The sequence below is a fragment of the Macrobrachium nipponense genome, chromosome 1, assembly GCF_015104395.2.
Source record: "Macrobrachium nipponense isolate FS-2020 chromosome 1, ASM1510439v2, whole genome shotgun sequence".
Taxonomy (NCBI): Eukaryota; Metazoa; Arthropoda; class Malacostraca; order Decapoda; family Palaemonidae; genus Macrobrachium; species Macrobrachium nipponense.
The window spans coordinates 45,032,067-45,045,453 of NC_087200.1; the positions used below are offsets into that span (position 1 = coordinate 45,032,067).

General features: G+C 43.8%; 1 protein-coding gene across 2 annotated transcripts in view; it reads right to left on the minus strand.

Moving 5' to 3' along the window:
• The window catches only part of LOC135219293 (zinc finger CCHC-type and RNA-binding motif-containing protein 1-like), a 96,197-nt gene that overhangs the window by 34,059 nt on the left and 48,751 nt on the right, over nucleotides 1–13,387 (minus strand). For both annotated transcript variants that reach the window (XM_064255943.1, XM_064255944.1), the window contains exon 4: nucleotides 3,949–4,165. In XM_064255943.1, the coding sequence (XP_064112013.1) occupies nucleotides 3,949–4,165 (217 nt within the window). The remainder of the gene's footprint in view (nucleotides 1–3,948; nucleotides 4,166–13,387) is intronic.

The following is a 13,387-nucleotide window of genomic DNA, read 5'->3' on the forward strand; positions in this document are numbered from 1 at the left end:
GGGATTAACCAGGCGTAATTTGAAGCCATCAGGTTAGTCTACCACCTCATAGCATATTTGGTTTACTGTTTTTGGTCTGTTACATAAAGACCAGTAAATTACTAAGGTTGTTGTCTAGTCAATCCATATTATTTAATTCCCTTTTAAGAATATACACATTATAGCCTAGAGTACTAAGACTATGCCTAAGTAGACAGACCATATACAAGGAAAAAGTCTGTAGCCTTTTATCTAATTCTAAGGTCTTTTATGTAAACTTAGGCTATTGCCTAAGCCCACAGCCTAACAAGATATGTATGCCTAGGCCCATAGCCTAACACGATACATGTCTTTTAAATCTTACCTTAATTTTGGTTACTACTTAACCCTGGTTATTTTAGTTCGCCCTTAAAGATATATAATCCTAAGTTATAAGCTACAGACAATATCTACTATGTACAGTCTAGCTAACTTATTCTTACTGAATCGATGTAGATTGTTGGCTACTGCCTAGTCTACTAGGCTATTGCCGATATCATTATCTGCATGGATTATCTATATTATTAATACTATAATAATTGTGGAACATTTCTTTAGACAAAACTTCTAAATAGAATGATAAATTCTCCTAAACAATTTGTGTTTGTACAAATAATGATCATAAATCGTGAGAAGCAACGATGTGTACTGGCAAAAACAACGGTCTGCGGCTTTTCATGCACAATAAAATCATTGCTCCACAGTGTAAACAAAAACATTTTTCAAAACGGGAACTCAAAATTTTGCACTTAGCTTTCAACTTAAATGTTTCCATGATTCTCGGTAATGAAATCAATAAACGAAGAACAAAATTTTCGGAGGTCTGTTTGTGTACTGACCAAAAAAGGAATGGCCTCTTGGTCCATTTTTGGTCGTATGTAAACAATATGACGGTGAATATGCACATAGCCACTTCTTCTTGCGGGTTTTGATGTAAGTAAACTGGGTTCAGCATTTGCTGATGATAAGAGAAAGTGCCCTCTTATCCTGAGTCCATTTATACTCTATCGCATGTTAAAATGTTTATCGTTACGACACAATATGCAGCCACAAAACCAGCTAAAAGAGAATTTTTTGACATTAGTCTGGTCACCATGGAACTCTGTATAGCCCATGGAAGGGTAATCCTTGAAGATAAGACAGTGACTACACTATCAAAAATAAGTTTTTCAGCAACTTTGGAGAGTACAGGGAGAATAGAAATTGGCCAGTAGTTACTGCAGTTTGGAGATATGTCACTCCTTGCAATAGTTTATTATTAATAGGGCTTAGTTTTTCCAGACCTCTGAGTCCCAAGTAGACTCTTCTCGGGCTGGTAATCCTTGCAATAGGAACTGTATGACCAAGCTTATCCTCAACATCAAAGATACAATGTCGACATAAAAATCTATATAATCTACTTAACTTGAGAGACAACACACTAGAAACTTTCCTAAAATACAAAGGGTTAAGAAGCCATCATGATCTTCACCCCAGCTATCAAAATTATCCAGAATTTTCTTAACATCCCTAGAGCAAAATGCAAATTTTATGAGAATATTGGTACAGGATGACTAGTATCAAGGAGAGATTACTTTGTTTCAAAAGCTGAATGAAGCAGTTCAGCCTTTTCCTTAGGGCCAGTAACCAATCTGCCATCATCTGTAAGTAGTGATGGAATAGAAGGTGAGCATGACCCAAAGACAGATAATACCAATTTGGTTCACCACAGATGAAGCTGGGTAATTACTGTACGTTTCCTCTTCAAGGAATTATCGTACTAGTTTCTCTCGGCTGTATGGTAAGTTCTATTTACAGCAGGGTGAGATTAAACAATAATAGTGTAATTTTCACATTGTTATAGCAATAATAGTGTAATTTTCACATTGTTATTTGAACAATTTCATCACCATGGTCTGTTTATCAAGATAGGCTCATCTATATGTATCATTAACCGTGACTGGTCATTTGTCCTGAATTTGATGACCTTTCTAGTGATAAACCCTATTAAAAAAGCACCAGCATTTCATTTAACTTCTTGGGATCTAATATAGCATCTGAAATATTAAGTGCCCAACAAGCTTCAATTATGCAATTAAAATTGGCTCTAGATTTCAGCCATAACTTTTTTCCAATGGCAGCACTAGGAACAGACTGATTGACAGATTTGGCCATCTCAATGATAATGTAATGATAGTTAGGAAATGTCAGTTAGGAATAGCGTAAATATAAAAGAGAGAAAAAGAAATGAGAGAGAACCATAAATAGACAAATGATAGAGAGAGAGAGAGAGAGAGAGAGAGAGAGAGAGAGAGAGAGAGAGAGAGAGAGAGAGAGAGAGAGAGAGAGAGAGAGAGAAATTAGTCACAGGAAGAGTCTTGAACAATAGCCAGAACACACGCGAAGTTCTAATCTAAGCGCGTTCATTGAAGTTCTCACCTGTGACCTGGCTTTTGATCTTTCGCCGGAAACTCAATAGTTCCGGTGGCATCATTAGTTCCACCCAGACAGGGAGGAATTGTCAATTAATCACACTCAAGGGACGTTGTAGATAATCTTCAACCAATAAGGACCGCTACCCGGCAGGACAGTAGCAAATCCTCCGCCTATGGTAGGTGGGACAATCTCCTTTGAAGAACCTTCCAGAAGGCAAGAAGAGAAGCAGAGGAGCAGATAGACAACAGCCGGGAGCTAAAGCCATGTGGGGTCCAGAACCTTACAGTTGTGGGTTAGAAGATTCAAGAAAGGCTCACACTTCAATTCGTAGTCATATGCTTAACTTGTAATTTTATGTATATTTTTACTAGTGTGTTAATGAAGTAAGAAACTGCACTGTGTCTTCCTAAACCTCCTGAGACTCTAACAACTAACAATAAATCAAAAAGGAAACAACAAAAGATCTATAAACTAAAACAAATTAAAGAGAACAAATAAAGAAAAGAAAGGACAACAATACTCCGATTAAAAGTGCCTATATATTCACAGACCTTGGACTTGGAAACGGTTAGGACATCTGTGAAAATGAGGTCTAATCTAGTACTAAAAATGTGCGTAGGTTCCTCAATTAGCTGACAAAATCGGAGGATACACAGAACTCATGAACAAACCAGCTACGTTGATCTGTGTAATCTGAATTTAGCTACTCACTGTGCTTTGCATTACAGTATCCACAAAATAATGAACGAATCTTTAGAAGTCTGAGACTGAGCCATACTAATCCTTTCCAAAAGTCAGTCATATATAGAATTGTTGATTTATAGATTGCAGTAAATAGTAAATACACACACACACACACTAGAACCTACTGAAAATTTTGCAACAAACTACAAGGCAACTGCACTCCAAATTTTTCTGACGATAAATAGGTCGTCTGGACTTTAGTGTTTATAGCCATAACTTGAGATAAAGCAAAACAATGCTAATTTGTACAATCACCCTGTAGTAAGTATATGCTTTCTGCCATAGAAAAGTGAGTCATCAGGAAAAACAGAATATATTTCTTACAAATACAAGTCTGCTATAGCAAGGTAATTTTCAATTATACTAACAAAAACTATGTTGGGTATGGTAACTGCCTAAGGGACCTGCAAACCAAGAGTATTCCATAAATAATTTCTAAACAATCTGTAAGTGAACAATAAAACAAAAAGTCTTGCCAGCCATTACAAAATTTTTTGCAATAATTTAGTCATACATGAATACGACAAAAAACATGTCACATTCTGGTATGACTAAACATGTGTCACTATATTTAACATAAAGAACAGAAGACTAGGACTAACATAATGAGGTCATATTCTAAGTAATTTTGAGGCTTCAGGGTTGTGTATAAGTAATCACCATAAGAAAAAAAATATAAAAACAAGGAATTTGACTGTGATATTTATAAAATGTAAAACATTCTTAAAACATGATGGTACTGTGAGGAAAACTACCACATATGCACAGTACCTGATATCTGATTGCTGCACTTAAAGATTCATCATCAAAATCTCCATCATCCTCATCATCATCTATGTCTTCATTAATTGCTTGCTGATAAGCGCTAGTATCATCATCATCATTTTTTTGTTTCTTCTTCAGCTTTTTCTTTGGCGGCTCTCTATTACCTAGAATATTTTTAGGGCAAGAGTAACTCAGATGGCCAAGTTCTCCACACTCATAACACCTGAAATAAAGATAAACATGTTGACATTATATATGGACAAGTTTCAAAATATGGTCTTTTGGAGTATTTCACAAATAACTTTTAAAATAAATTACTTTTATCAAGAAAAAGTCTGTTAATGACTCATTACATCTCATACACAAAATAAACTGGCCATATGTTATAAATACTGTACAGTATAAAGAGACTTTTTGCATAATGACAAATTTTGAATAAACTTGCATTTTCCATAAACTAATGAGCCTGCAGTCTTAACATAGGGAAAAACTCTTAGTGCCTGCTGGAGTCCGGTTAAAAAATTACTAGGAATTTGGTCGGATCAGGAGCTACCCAAGATGGGGGTAAGGAGGAGGGGTAGCCGACTTACCTCAACCCATCTCAGGTCCATTGCATCAGTTTCCTTTAGCCTAGGTATAATATGAGGAGTGGCTTGAGGTGGGCAATATATGTTAAGAACACAAGACTGGTAGTTATGAAAAATGATATTGTTAGTATACAATAAAGTTTTGTACATACTTACCTGGCAGATATATACTTAGCTTAGGTCTCTGACGTCACAACAGGAAAATTCAAACTCGCGGCACACGCTACAGGTAGGTCAGGTGATCTACCTTACCCGCCGCTGGGAGGCGGGTGTAAGAACCAGTCCCCCTTTCTTGTCAGGTTATTTTCTTCCCCCTGTCTCCTGAGGGGAGGCTGGGCGGGCCATCAATCGTATATATCTGCCAGGTAAGTATGTACAAAACTTTATTGTATACTAACAATATCATTTTTGTACATGAACTTCCCTGCCAGATATATACTTAGCTGATTGACACCCTTGGTGGAGGGAAAGAGACACATACTTACTTAGAAAGTGGGGACAACACATGTTAAAGGAATAAATAATATAAACCTCTGGTTCTTACCTGATCTAGGCAGAAAACTTGATAGTTACTGTCTATTAGTCTGCGTTGCCTAAAGAGTCTCAGCGAGGGCGTGACCTATGGCTGAAGAACTCTTTGGGTCTACCAATGGGAACTGAGTCCACTTACTTGGCAGAATCCAAGCAGGATCTGGTCAATGGGGATCAACCCGCTTACATGCCAGAGCCTATCACTACCAATTGCAAGGAGCCTCAAGCACAACCGATCACCTAACCAAATACTAACATTAGTATACGAAAGAAGGAGCTGCCTCCTGCAATCTCCTTCGTACAACCAAAAAACTCAAACTTAAAACTAACAGGGAAAAAGGATTAAAAAGGATGTGTTTCAGCTCCCTGCCCCAGCACTGAATCCGCCGATACGTAAGGGCCTAGCCCAAAACACTTTTCATACGTAATCGATACGTCCTTTAGGTAGTGATTAGAGAAGACTGATTCACACCTCCAAAAAGTGGCCTTCATAAGGTTTTGTAATGACAAATTCTTCTTGAAAGCCAAAGACGTCGCGATGGCCCGTACTTCGTGCGCCTTGACTTTCAGAAGGTTAAACTGTTGCTGATTGCAAGAAGTGTGTGCTTCTCTAATAACATTCCTGATAAAGAATGAGAGTGCATTTTTAGATAAGGGCCTACTGGGGTCCCTTACAGAGCACCAGAGATTGCTTTCATTAGCAGCAAGTCTTTTCTTCCTCTGAAGATAATATTTCAGGCTTCTCACCGGGCAAAGAGATCTCTCCTCTTCTGTCCCAACTAAGGAGGATAAGCTTCTGATTTCGAAGCTCCTGGGCCACGGCGAAGAAGGGTTTTCATTCTTGGCTAGGAAAGCCGGAAGAAAAGAGCAAAACCGCGGAGCCTCCTTGGAAACCTACCTCACCTTCTAGAGCCTGCAGCTCGCTGACCCTCTTCGCTGACGCTAACGCACAGAGAAAAAGAGTCTTCATCGAAAGGTCTCTGAACGAAGCAGTATGGGGAGGTTCGAACCTTGAGGACCTCAGGAAGAGCAGCACGACATCTAGATTCCAGCTAGGAACTAAGGAGGAGGTTCTTTTAACCGTTTCAAACGATCTGATGAAATCATGGAGGTCCTTGTCCTCAGAAATGTTTAATCCTCTATGACGAAAAACTGAGGAAAGCATGCTCCTGTATCCCTTGATGGTGGAGACAACCAACCCGCATTTTTCCCTCAGGAAGATAAGGAAATCTGCTATCTGAGTCACAGAGGTACTGGAGGAGGAAACTTTATGAGTCCTGCACCAGCGTCGAAAAACATCCCACTTCGACTGGTAGACTTTAGATGTGGAAGGTCTACGTGCATTGGCAATAGCCCTTGCAGACTTTGCCGAAAAGCCCTTAGCTCTGACGAGACTCTTGATAGTCTGAATCCAGTCAGACTGAGAGCGGGGAGGTTTTTGTGAAATCTGTCGAAGTGGGGCTGTTTGAGCAGATCGACTCTTAGAGGTAGGGATCTTGGGACATCCACCAGCCATTCCAGTACCTCTGTGAACCAGTCGTGGGCGGGCCAGAACGGAGCTATCAAAGTCATCCTTGCTCCCTCTGAAGCTGCGAACTTCCTTAACGTTCCCCTAGAATCTTGAAAGGCGGGAACGCGTAAAGATCCAGATTCCTCCAATCCATCAGGAATGCATCTATTGCCACTGCTCTTGGGTCTGCAATAGGGGAGCAGTATAGATCTATCCTCGCATTCCTGGAGGTCACAAATAGATCGAGATGGGGCCTGCCCCACGTCCTCCACAGCTCCTGAGGGAAGGACTTGATTCCTTCTGCTTAGCAGATCCGCTCTGACATTTCTTTCTCCCTGTACGAACCTGGTGAGAAGCCTTATCTTCCTTTCCTCTGACCACAGGAGGAGCGATCTCGCTGTCTCGTACAGGGAGAAAGAGTGAGTCCCCCCCTGTTTCCGAATGTAAGCCAGGGCTGTAGTGTTGTCGGAGTTGATCTGAACATATTTCCCTTTTACGAGGGGTTCGAAGGTCTTGAGAGCTAACCAAATCGCTGTTAGCTCCTTCTTGTTGATGTGCCAGGACACCTGATCCCCCATCCAGGTGCCTGACACTTCTCTCGACCCGAGAGTAGCTCCCCAACCTATGTCCGAAGCGTCTGCATACAACACTAGGTTGGGGTTCCGAACCTGCAAGGAAAGGCCTTCCTTGAACAATAGAGGGTCTAGCCACCAACGTAGATCCTCCTTTATCTCTTGCGAAATCTTGAACGCAAAGTCCAGACCTTGAGATTTTCGATCCCAGTTCCTCGTCAGGAAGAACTGTAGGGGTCTGAGGTGCAACCTTCCTAGAGAAACGAATTGCTCCAGCGAGGAGAGTGTTCCCAACAGACTCATCCACTCCCTCGCTGTGCATACATCTTTCTCTAGAAAGATTGCTACCTTCTCCAAACTTCCGGTTATCCTCTCTGGGGACGGATACGCCCGAAAAACCTGAGAAGCCATCAGAATCCCCAGATAGATACGCTCTTGACTGGGGATTAGCTGTGACTTCTCGAAATTCACTAGCAAACCCAGAGAAGCTGCTAGATCCAAACGTCACTCGTAAGTCCTCCAGACATTTCTCCTTGGATTTGGCCCTGATAAGCCAATCGTCCAAGTAGAGGGAAATCCTCACTCCCTCGAAGATGAAGCCACTGGGCAACGTTCTTCATCATCCTGTGAATACTTGGGGGGCCGTGGAAAGGCCGAAGCATAGGGCCCTGAACTGAAAAACGTTCCCTCCCCACATGAATCTGAGAAATTTGCGAGAAGAAGGATGGATCGGCACATGGAAGTAAGCGTCCTGAAGGTCCAGCGACACCATCCAGTCCCCGGGACGAAGAGCTGCTAAGACTGATGACGTCGTCTCCATAGCGAACTTCCTCTTCTTCACAAAGACATTCAGGGCGCTCACGTCCAGAACCGGTCTCCATCCTCCTGAGTTCTTGGGAACTAGGAACAGACGGTTGTAGAACCCCGCTGAAAGAGGGTCCTGAACCATCTCTATTGCCTCTTTCTCTAACATCAGCTCTACCGCTAGAGCGAGGGCTTGATTCATTAGTGGGTCTTTGTATTTGGCCACCAGTGCCCTTGGAGTGGTGGTCAAGGGTGGTCTCGAGATAAAGGGAATGAGGTATCCCCTCTTGATGATCGCGAGGGACCAGTTGTCCGCCCCCTTTCGTGCCCAGACATCTGCAAAGTTCAGAAGTCTGGCACCCACAGTTGTCTGGAGGACACACGAACTACTTCTTGGCCCTAATAGACCGAGAGAAGGTCCTTCCTCTTCTAGGTGGTCTCGAACCTCTGGAGGAAGAAGAGCGAGACGAAGGTCCTCCTCGAAAGGGTTCTTGTCTACTTTGAGCCTCCTTTCGTCTTCTGTTGAAACGAAGGTTTCGGAATTCTAGCCGAGCGAGCTAGCATATCCTGCGTCGCTTTTGCTGATAACGAGCTGGAGATATCATTAATAGTCTTCTTGGGGAAGAGTTGCGGGGAAAGTTGTGAATACAGCAAGGAAGCTCTCTGTGCGTGAGAAACCGCCTTGGTAAGAAAAGAGCAGAAAACGGCCCTCTTCTTTACTACTCCTGCACCAAAAAGTGAAGCAATTTCCCCGGAACCGTCTCTCACTGCCTTGTCCATGCAAGACAGAACTGCGTGGAGGTCTTCAGGCGAAAGAGTGTCTTGCTCTTGAGTCCTCTTAGCCAACACTCCAAGGGTCCAGTCAAGAAAGTTAAAAACTTCTAAGACTCGGAACATTCCCTTCAGAAGGTGATCCAACTCGCTCATACCCCACGTCGTCTTTGCAGAATTCAGCGCCGAGCGACGTGCGGAATCAACCAACGAAGAGAAGTCCGAGTCTGCAGAAGAGGGAAGAGTCAGACCCAAGGGCTCTCCTGACTCGTACCAGAACCCCATCTTACCCCAGTCACCCGCTTGGACGGGGGAAAAGAAAAAACTGTCTTGCCTTTCTCTTCTTTTGAAAGCAACCAGTCGTCAAAGTTCTTCAGAGCCTTCTTCATAGACACTGTAGGCTTCATCTTAACGACTGAAGACTTCTTAGCCGTATTGGTCGTTGAAAATAAGGACGGAGGAGACGGAGGAGCAACGGCCGAAAGAGACTCCCCAAAATCTTGCAAGAGGAGGTCTGTCAGTCTCTTATACGAAGAAACCGAAGCATCCTTGGGCAAATCTTCCTCCGAATCCCCAACAAATTCTTCCGAAGAATGACGTCTTGAAGCTCTACTGCCCGGAGGAGAGCTAATCCTTGGAGAGCGCCTGTTCGGAGAGCGCCTACTAGGCGAGCGCCTACTGGGAGAAAAACCACGGGGAGAGCGCTTACACGGGTGGGGAGCGCCTACCTAGGCGAGAGACGCCGCTACTGGAGAAAAACCACGGGACGGAGAAGCGCTTACACGGGGAGCGCCTACCAGGAGAGCGCCTAGTAGGAGAGCGCCTACCAGGAGAGCGCCTACTTTGAGAGCGCCTCCCAGGAGAGAGCCTACTAGGAGAGCGCCTAGTTGGAGAGCGCCTACTAGGAGAGCGCCTACTTTGAGAGCGCCTCCCAGGAGAGAGCCTACTTGGGGAGCGCCTGCTAGGAGAGCGCCTACTTGGGGAGCGCCTACTAGGAGAGCGCCTACAAGTGGAGGCCCGTCTGTCGGAAACAGATTCTAACTCCACAGAAGAGCGTCTGGATAAGGGAGAGCGCCTATCAGGCTCTCTGCGCCTGCTAGGCTCTTGGCGCCTGCCATCCTCAATACGCCTGCCAGGCTCTTGATGCCTATTGGGCTCAAAACCCCTGCCAGGCTCTTGACGCCTGCCACGGGGAGAGAAAACATCCACAGATGAATCCCTGTCAGAAGCGCGGCGCTTACAAGGCTCTGAGCGCCTATCCGATCGGGAGTGATCTAACGGAGGAGAAAGCTTCCGTTGCCGCCTACCAGGCTCTTGGCGCCTACTAGGCTCTTGGCGCCTACTAGGCTCTTGACACCTACTAGGCTCCGAGCGTCCGTCAAAAGGAGAGTGGCCACCAGGCGAAGAACTCTTCCTTCGCTCCTGACGAAAACGAGGCTCTCGACGTCTGTCAAGCTCTTGACGCCTAACTGAAGAGGAGCGGAAATCCTGAGGAGAGAGCCTGTCTGGCTCCTTACGCCTTACATGCTCACAACTCTTGCTGGGAAGAGAGGAGAGCCTACTCGGAGAAAGATCCCGAGCTCCAGCCTGCACTTCTGACCTCCTACTAACAGGCTCAAAAGCTTCTCTAGCCAGAGGAGATTTAGCCGAAGGAACGTTCTTAGACTTCTTCACCGGAAGTGAGGCGTCCTTCCGACGATGAGAAGTCCCGGCAATAGACTCCGCTAAAGCCGCAATCTGCGCCTGCAGACCAGCCAGGATACGCGCAGGAGATCTCTTAAACTCCTCTACAGGGGACGAAGTCCGAGAGCGAACAGGAGAAGCGTAACTGGACGAAATCTTGGTTCTCTTGCGTTCCACTTCTGGATCTTCCGCGAAGGATTCGGGGCTGGAAGGAAGGGCGCAAGGATCCTTCCAGGGCCTCTTGAGAGGGCGAGACGACTCCGAGGCGCTCCATCTACGCTGAGGAGAAGGCGACGAAGATGACGAGAAGCACTGGCGCAATAACTCCTTCTTGGTTCGATCCAAGGCAGCCTGGGAACGAGCAACAGGAACTGCCCGAGGGGGACGCCTGACCGGTGGGGGTTTCTCCCTAACCTTCCTGCGGCTTTCGACTTTCCTCCTCCACTGGGTCTGGGAGTCTGGAAGAGGTCTAGGCCTGGAAGCGTTAGTGAGCCGTCAGACGCACCCTCCACTGCACTAGGGGCACTGCACTGATCACTTGCACTATCATCACTCTTACCTTGTCGAGAGCGAGCGAGGCTCTCCTTACTCCTGATCGAGGCTCTCCCAGAAGCAACTTCTGAAAACGAATCTTCGGGTTCAAAGCTGGGCGCAGGGGCTGAAACCGGAGAAGGAACTACTTCTACTACAGGCTCAGCGTCAACTTCACTCACCCTCGATCTACTAGAGCTCCTTGAAGAAGCCTTGCGCACCCTATCCTTCTCTAACTTTCTCACATAAGAAGAAAGAGCCTTCCAACCATCCTCATCCAAATTCTCACACTCTTTGCAAGGGTTAATAAAAGAGCATTCATTCCCTCTACAAGACGTACATACAGAGTGAGGATCTAATGCAGCTTTAGGAAGCCTAACTTTACATTCCTTCACTGAACAAACCCTAAATAAACTAGGTTTCTTAATTTCAGAATCATCCATGATTAAAGATATTGTAAGAGAAATCCAAAAGAAAAATCCAAAAACAGTCCAAAAAGCGTATGCCAAGCCAACAATCAAAGGGTACTTCACCAAAATCCAAATCGTCGGCAACGAGAACGAATTTAACTATCGTAAGGACTGAACAACAGGTGTTGTCCAGCCGGCGACAGAAAATAATCTGACAAGAAAGAAGGACTGGTTCTTACACCCGCCTCCCAGCGGCGGGTAAGGTAGATCACCTGACCTACCTGTAGCGTGTGCCGCGAGTTTTGAATTTTCTGTCGTGACGTCAGAGACCTAAGCTAAGTATATATCTGGCAGGGAAGTTCATGTACAAAATTACAAATTGATTTAAAACTTGTCATTTGTTCATATACAAAACAAACCTTTGGTCTTAACATAAGGAAGGCTCACTCTTGGAGGGTGGAAAGAGAAAGCCACAGAACCAACTAGAGGTTCAGCTCACCTAGGCTCATTTCCTAGCCAAAGTAGGACATAGGAAGGAGTCAAAAGCCTCTGCACTGTAAAGTAAAATGTACTTGTCAGCCACACATCTGGGTTAAGAGACATGTGAACTCCTGCTACATTGAGTCTTGTAGGAAAATAAAAGCCAATAGGTTCTTTTAGAAAGTGATGGAAGGCCCTAAACTCCTGTCATCATGTGCTCTTGCTCGCGTTGCATTGGCAACTGGATATGAATAAGCAGTATAGGCTTGCTTAATTACATCTCATAGCCTAGCCAAAAGGATATACTATTATTCTTGGACACTTCCTTCTTGTTCTGGCCTGTACTAACAAAAAGGTTCAACGTCAACAACCCGGTCTGAGATGTCAAGTCCTTGTTAGATGGTTGCACAGTGTCCTGACATCTGTTAATGTAACTACCTTTTCAATAGAAACTCATTCCTTTTACTTTGCCTTCCATGAATCTGAACATTCCTAACTTAACAGAGAAAGATCAAGATATGCTACTGCCATTAAGTGGTTCATAGTTGCTGCATAGGTTAACTGCACTGCCTGAAACAGTAACAACAGAAAAGAGGGGTTAGGAAGCAGATAAATATGGTAATAATAATGAGTCTGTATTGAAAATGTTTTGTTTCAATGTAAATGCAAATTTTCACCTATAGAGCCACAGAACCATAAGAACAACAAGACTCAAGGGAGCTGTGCTGCCACCGTCTAACAGCAGAGACTTGATGGATATGAGAAAAGCTTCTGAATTACGAAATGTACTGAATCTAAAAAGCTGTTGGTACTAACATGGGTTCATGAGAGGACAAGAACCTTGACAGTACAACACTGATGCATCTGAATATAAACAAAGAAATTAAAGGCATTCACTTATATGATGACACAGAAGCACCTGACCCAAGAAATCTATGCCTTAAAAGATTTACAAGAATGAATGACAGGAGAATGAGGAAGATGAACTGATCATTCCTGAATCTTCAACAAAAGTTCATCCTGACCAACAGCCACCTTAAAAAGGTAGGGTACAAGCAGGTTTCTGCCAAGAAAACAGAAATTATACTCAAACTTCTCTTATAAAGTAGCAAAAAGGAGAGGCCTGATCTCATGAACCCTGCATTTCAATTGAGCAGCCTGATCTAAGAAATCTTCATTAGTTCTTAAAATATCATTCATTAGAAAAAAAAAAAAAAATTTGCGATACGGTTTCTTATTTAAGAAAAAAATGTGATGCGCCTGCTAAAAACCTTCACATTTCGAAGGTAAATCCTGATACCTTTGACTGAGAAAAGGTGAAGGTCTTCCTCATGGAAGGTGTAGTTTGAATGACGGTATAAAAATGAGACACAGGGAAGTCCTGTAACGCAGTTATTTTTGTCTTGGTGACAAATTAAAAAATGAATAAAAGACAGATGGATCCCAATTCTCCAAGTGTATACAGGCAGTTACGGCGGGGGTATCATTCCCGGCAGTCGCTGTAAGCCGAAAATCGCCTTAACCTGAAGCATCATAATTATGATGGGAATAAACAGTAACTTACTT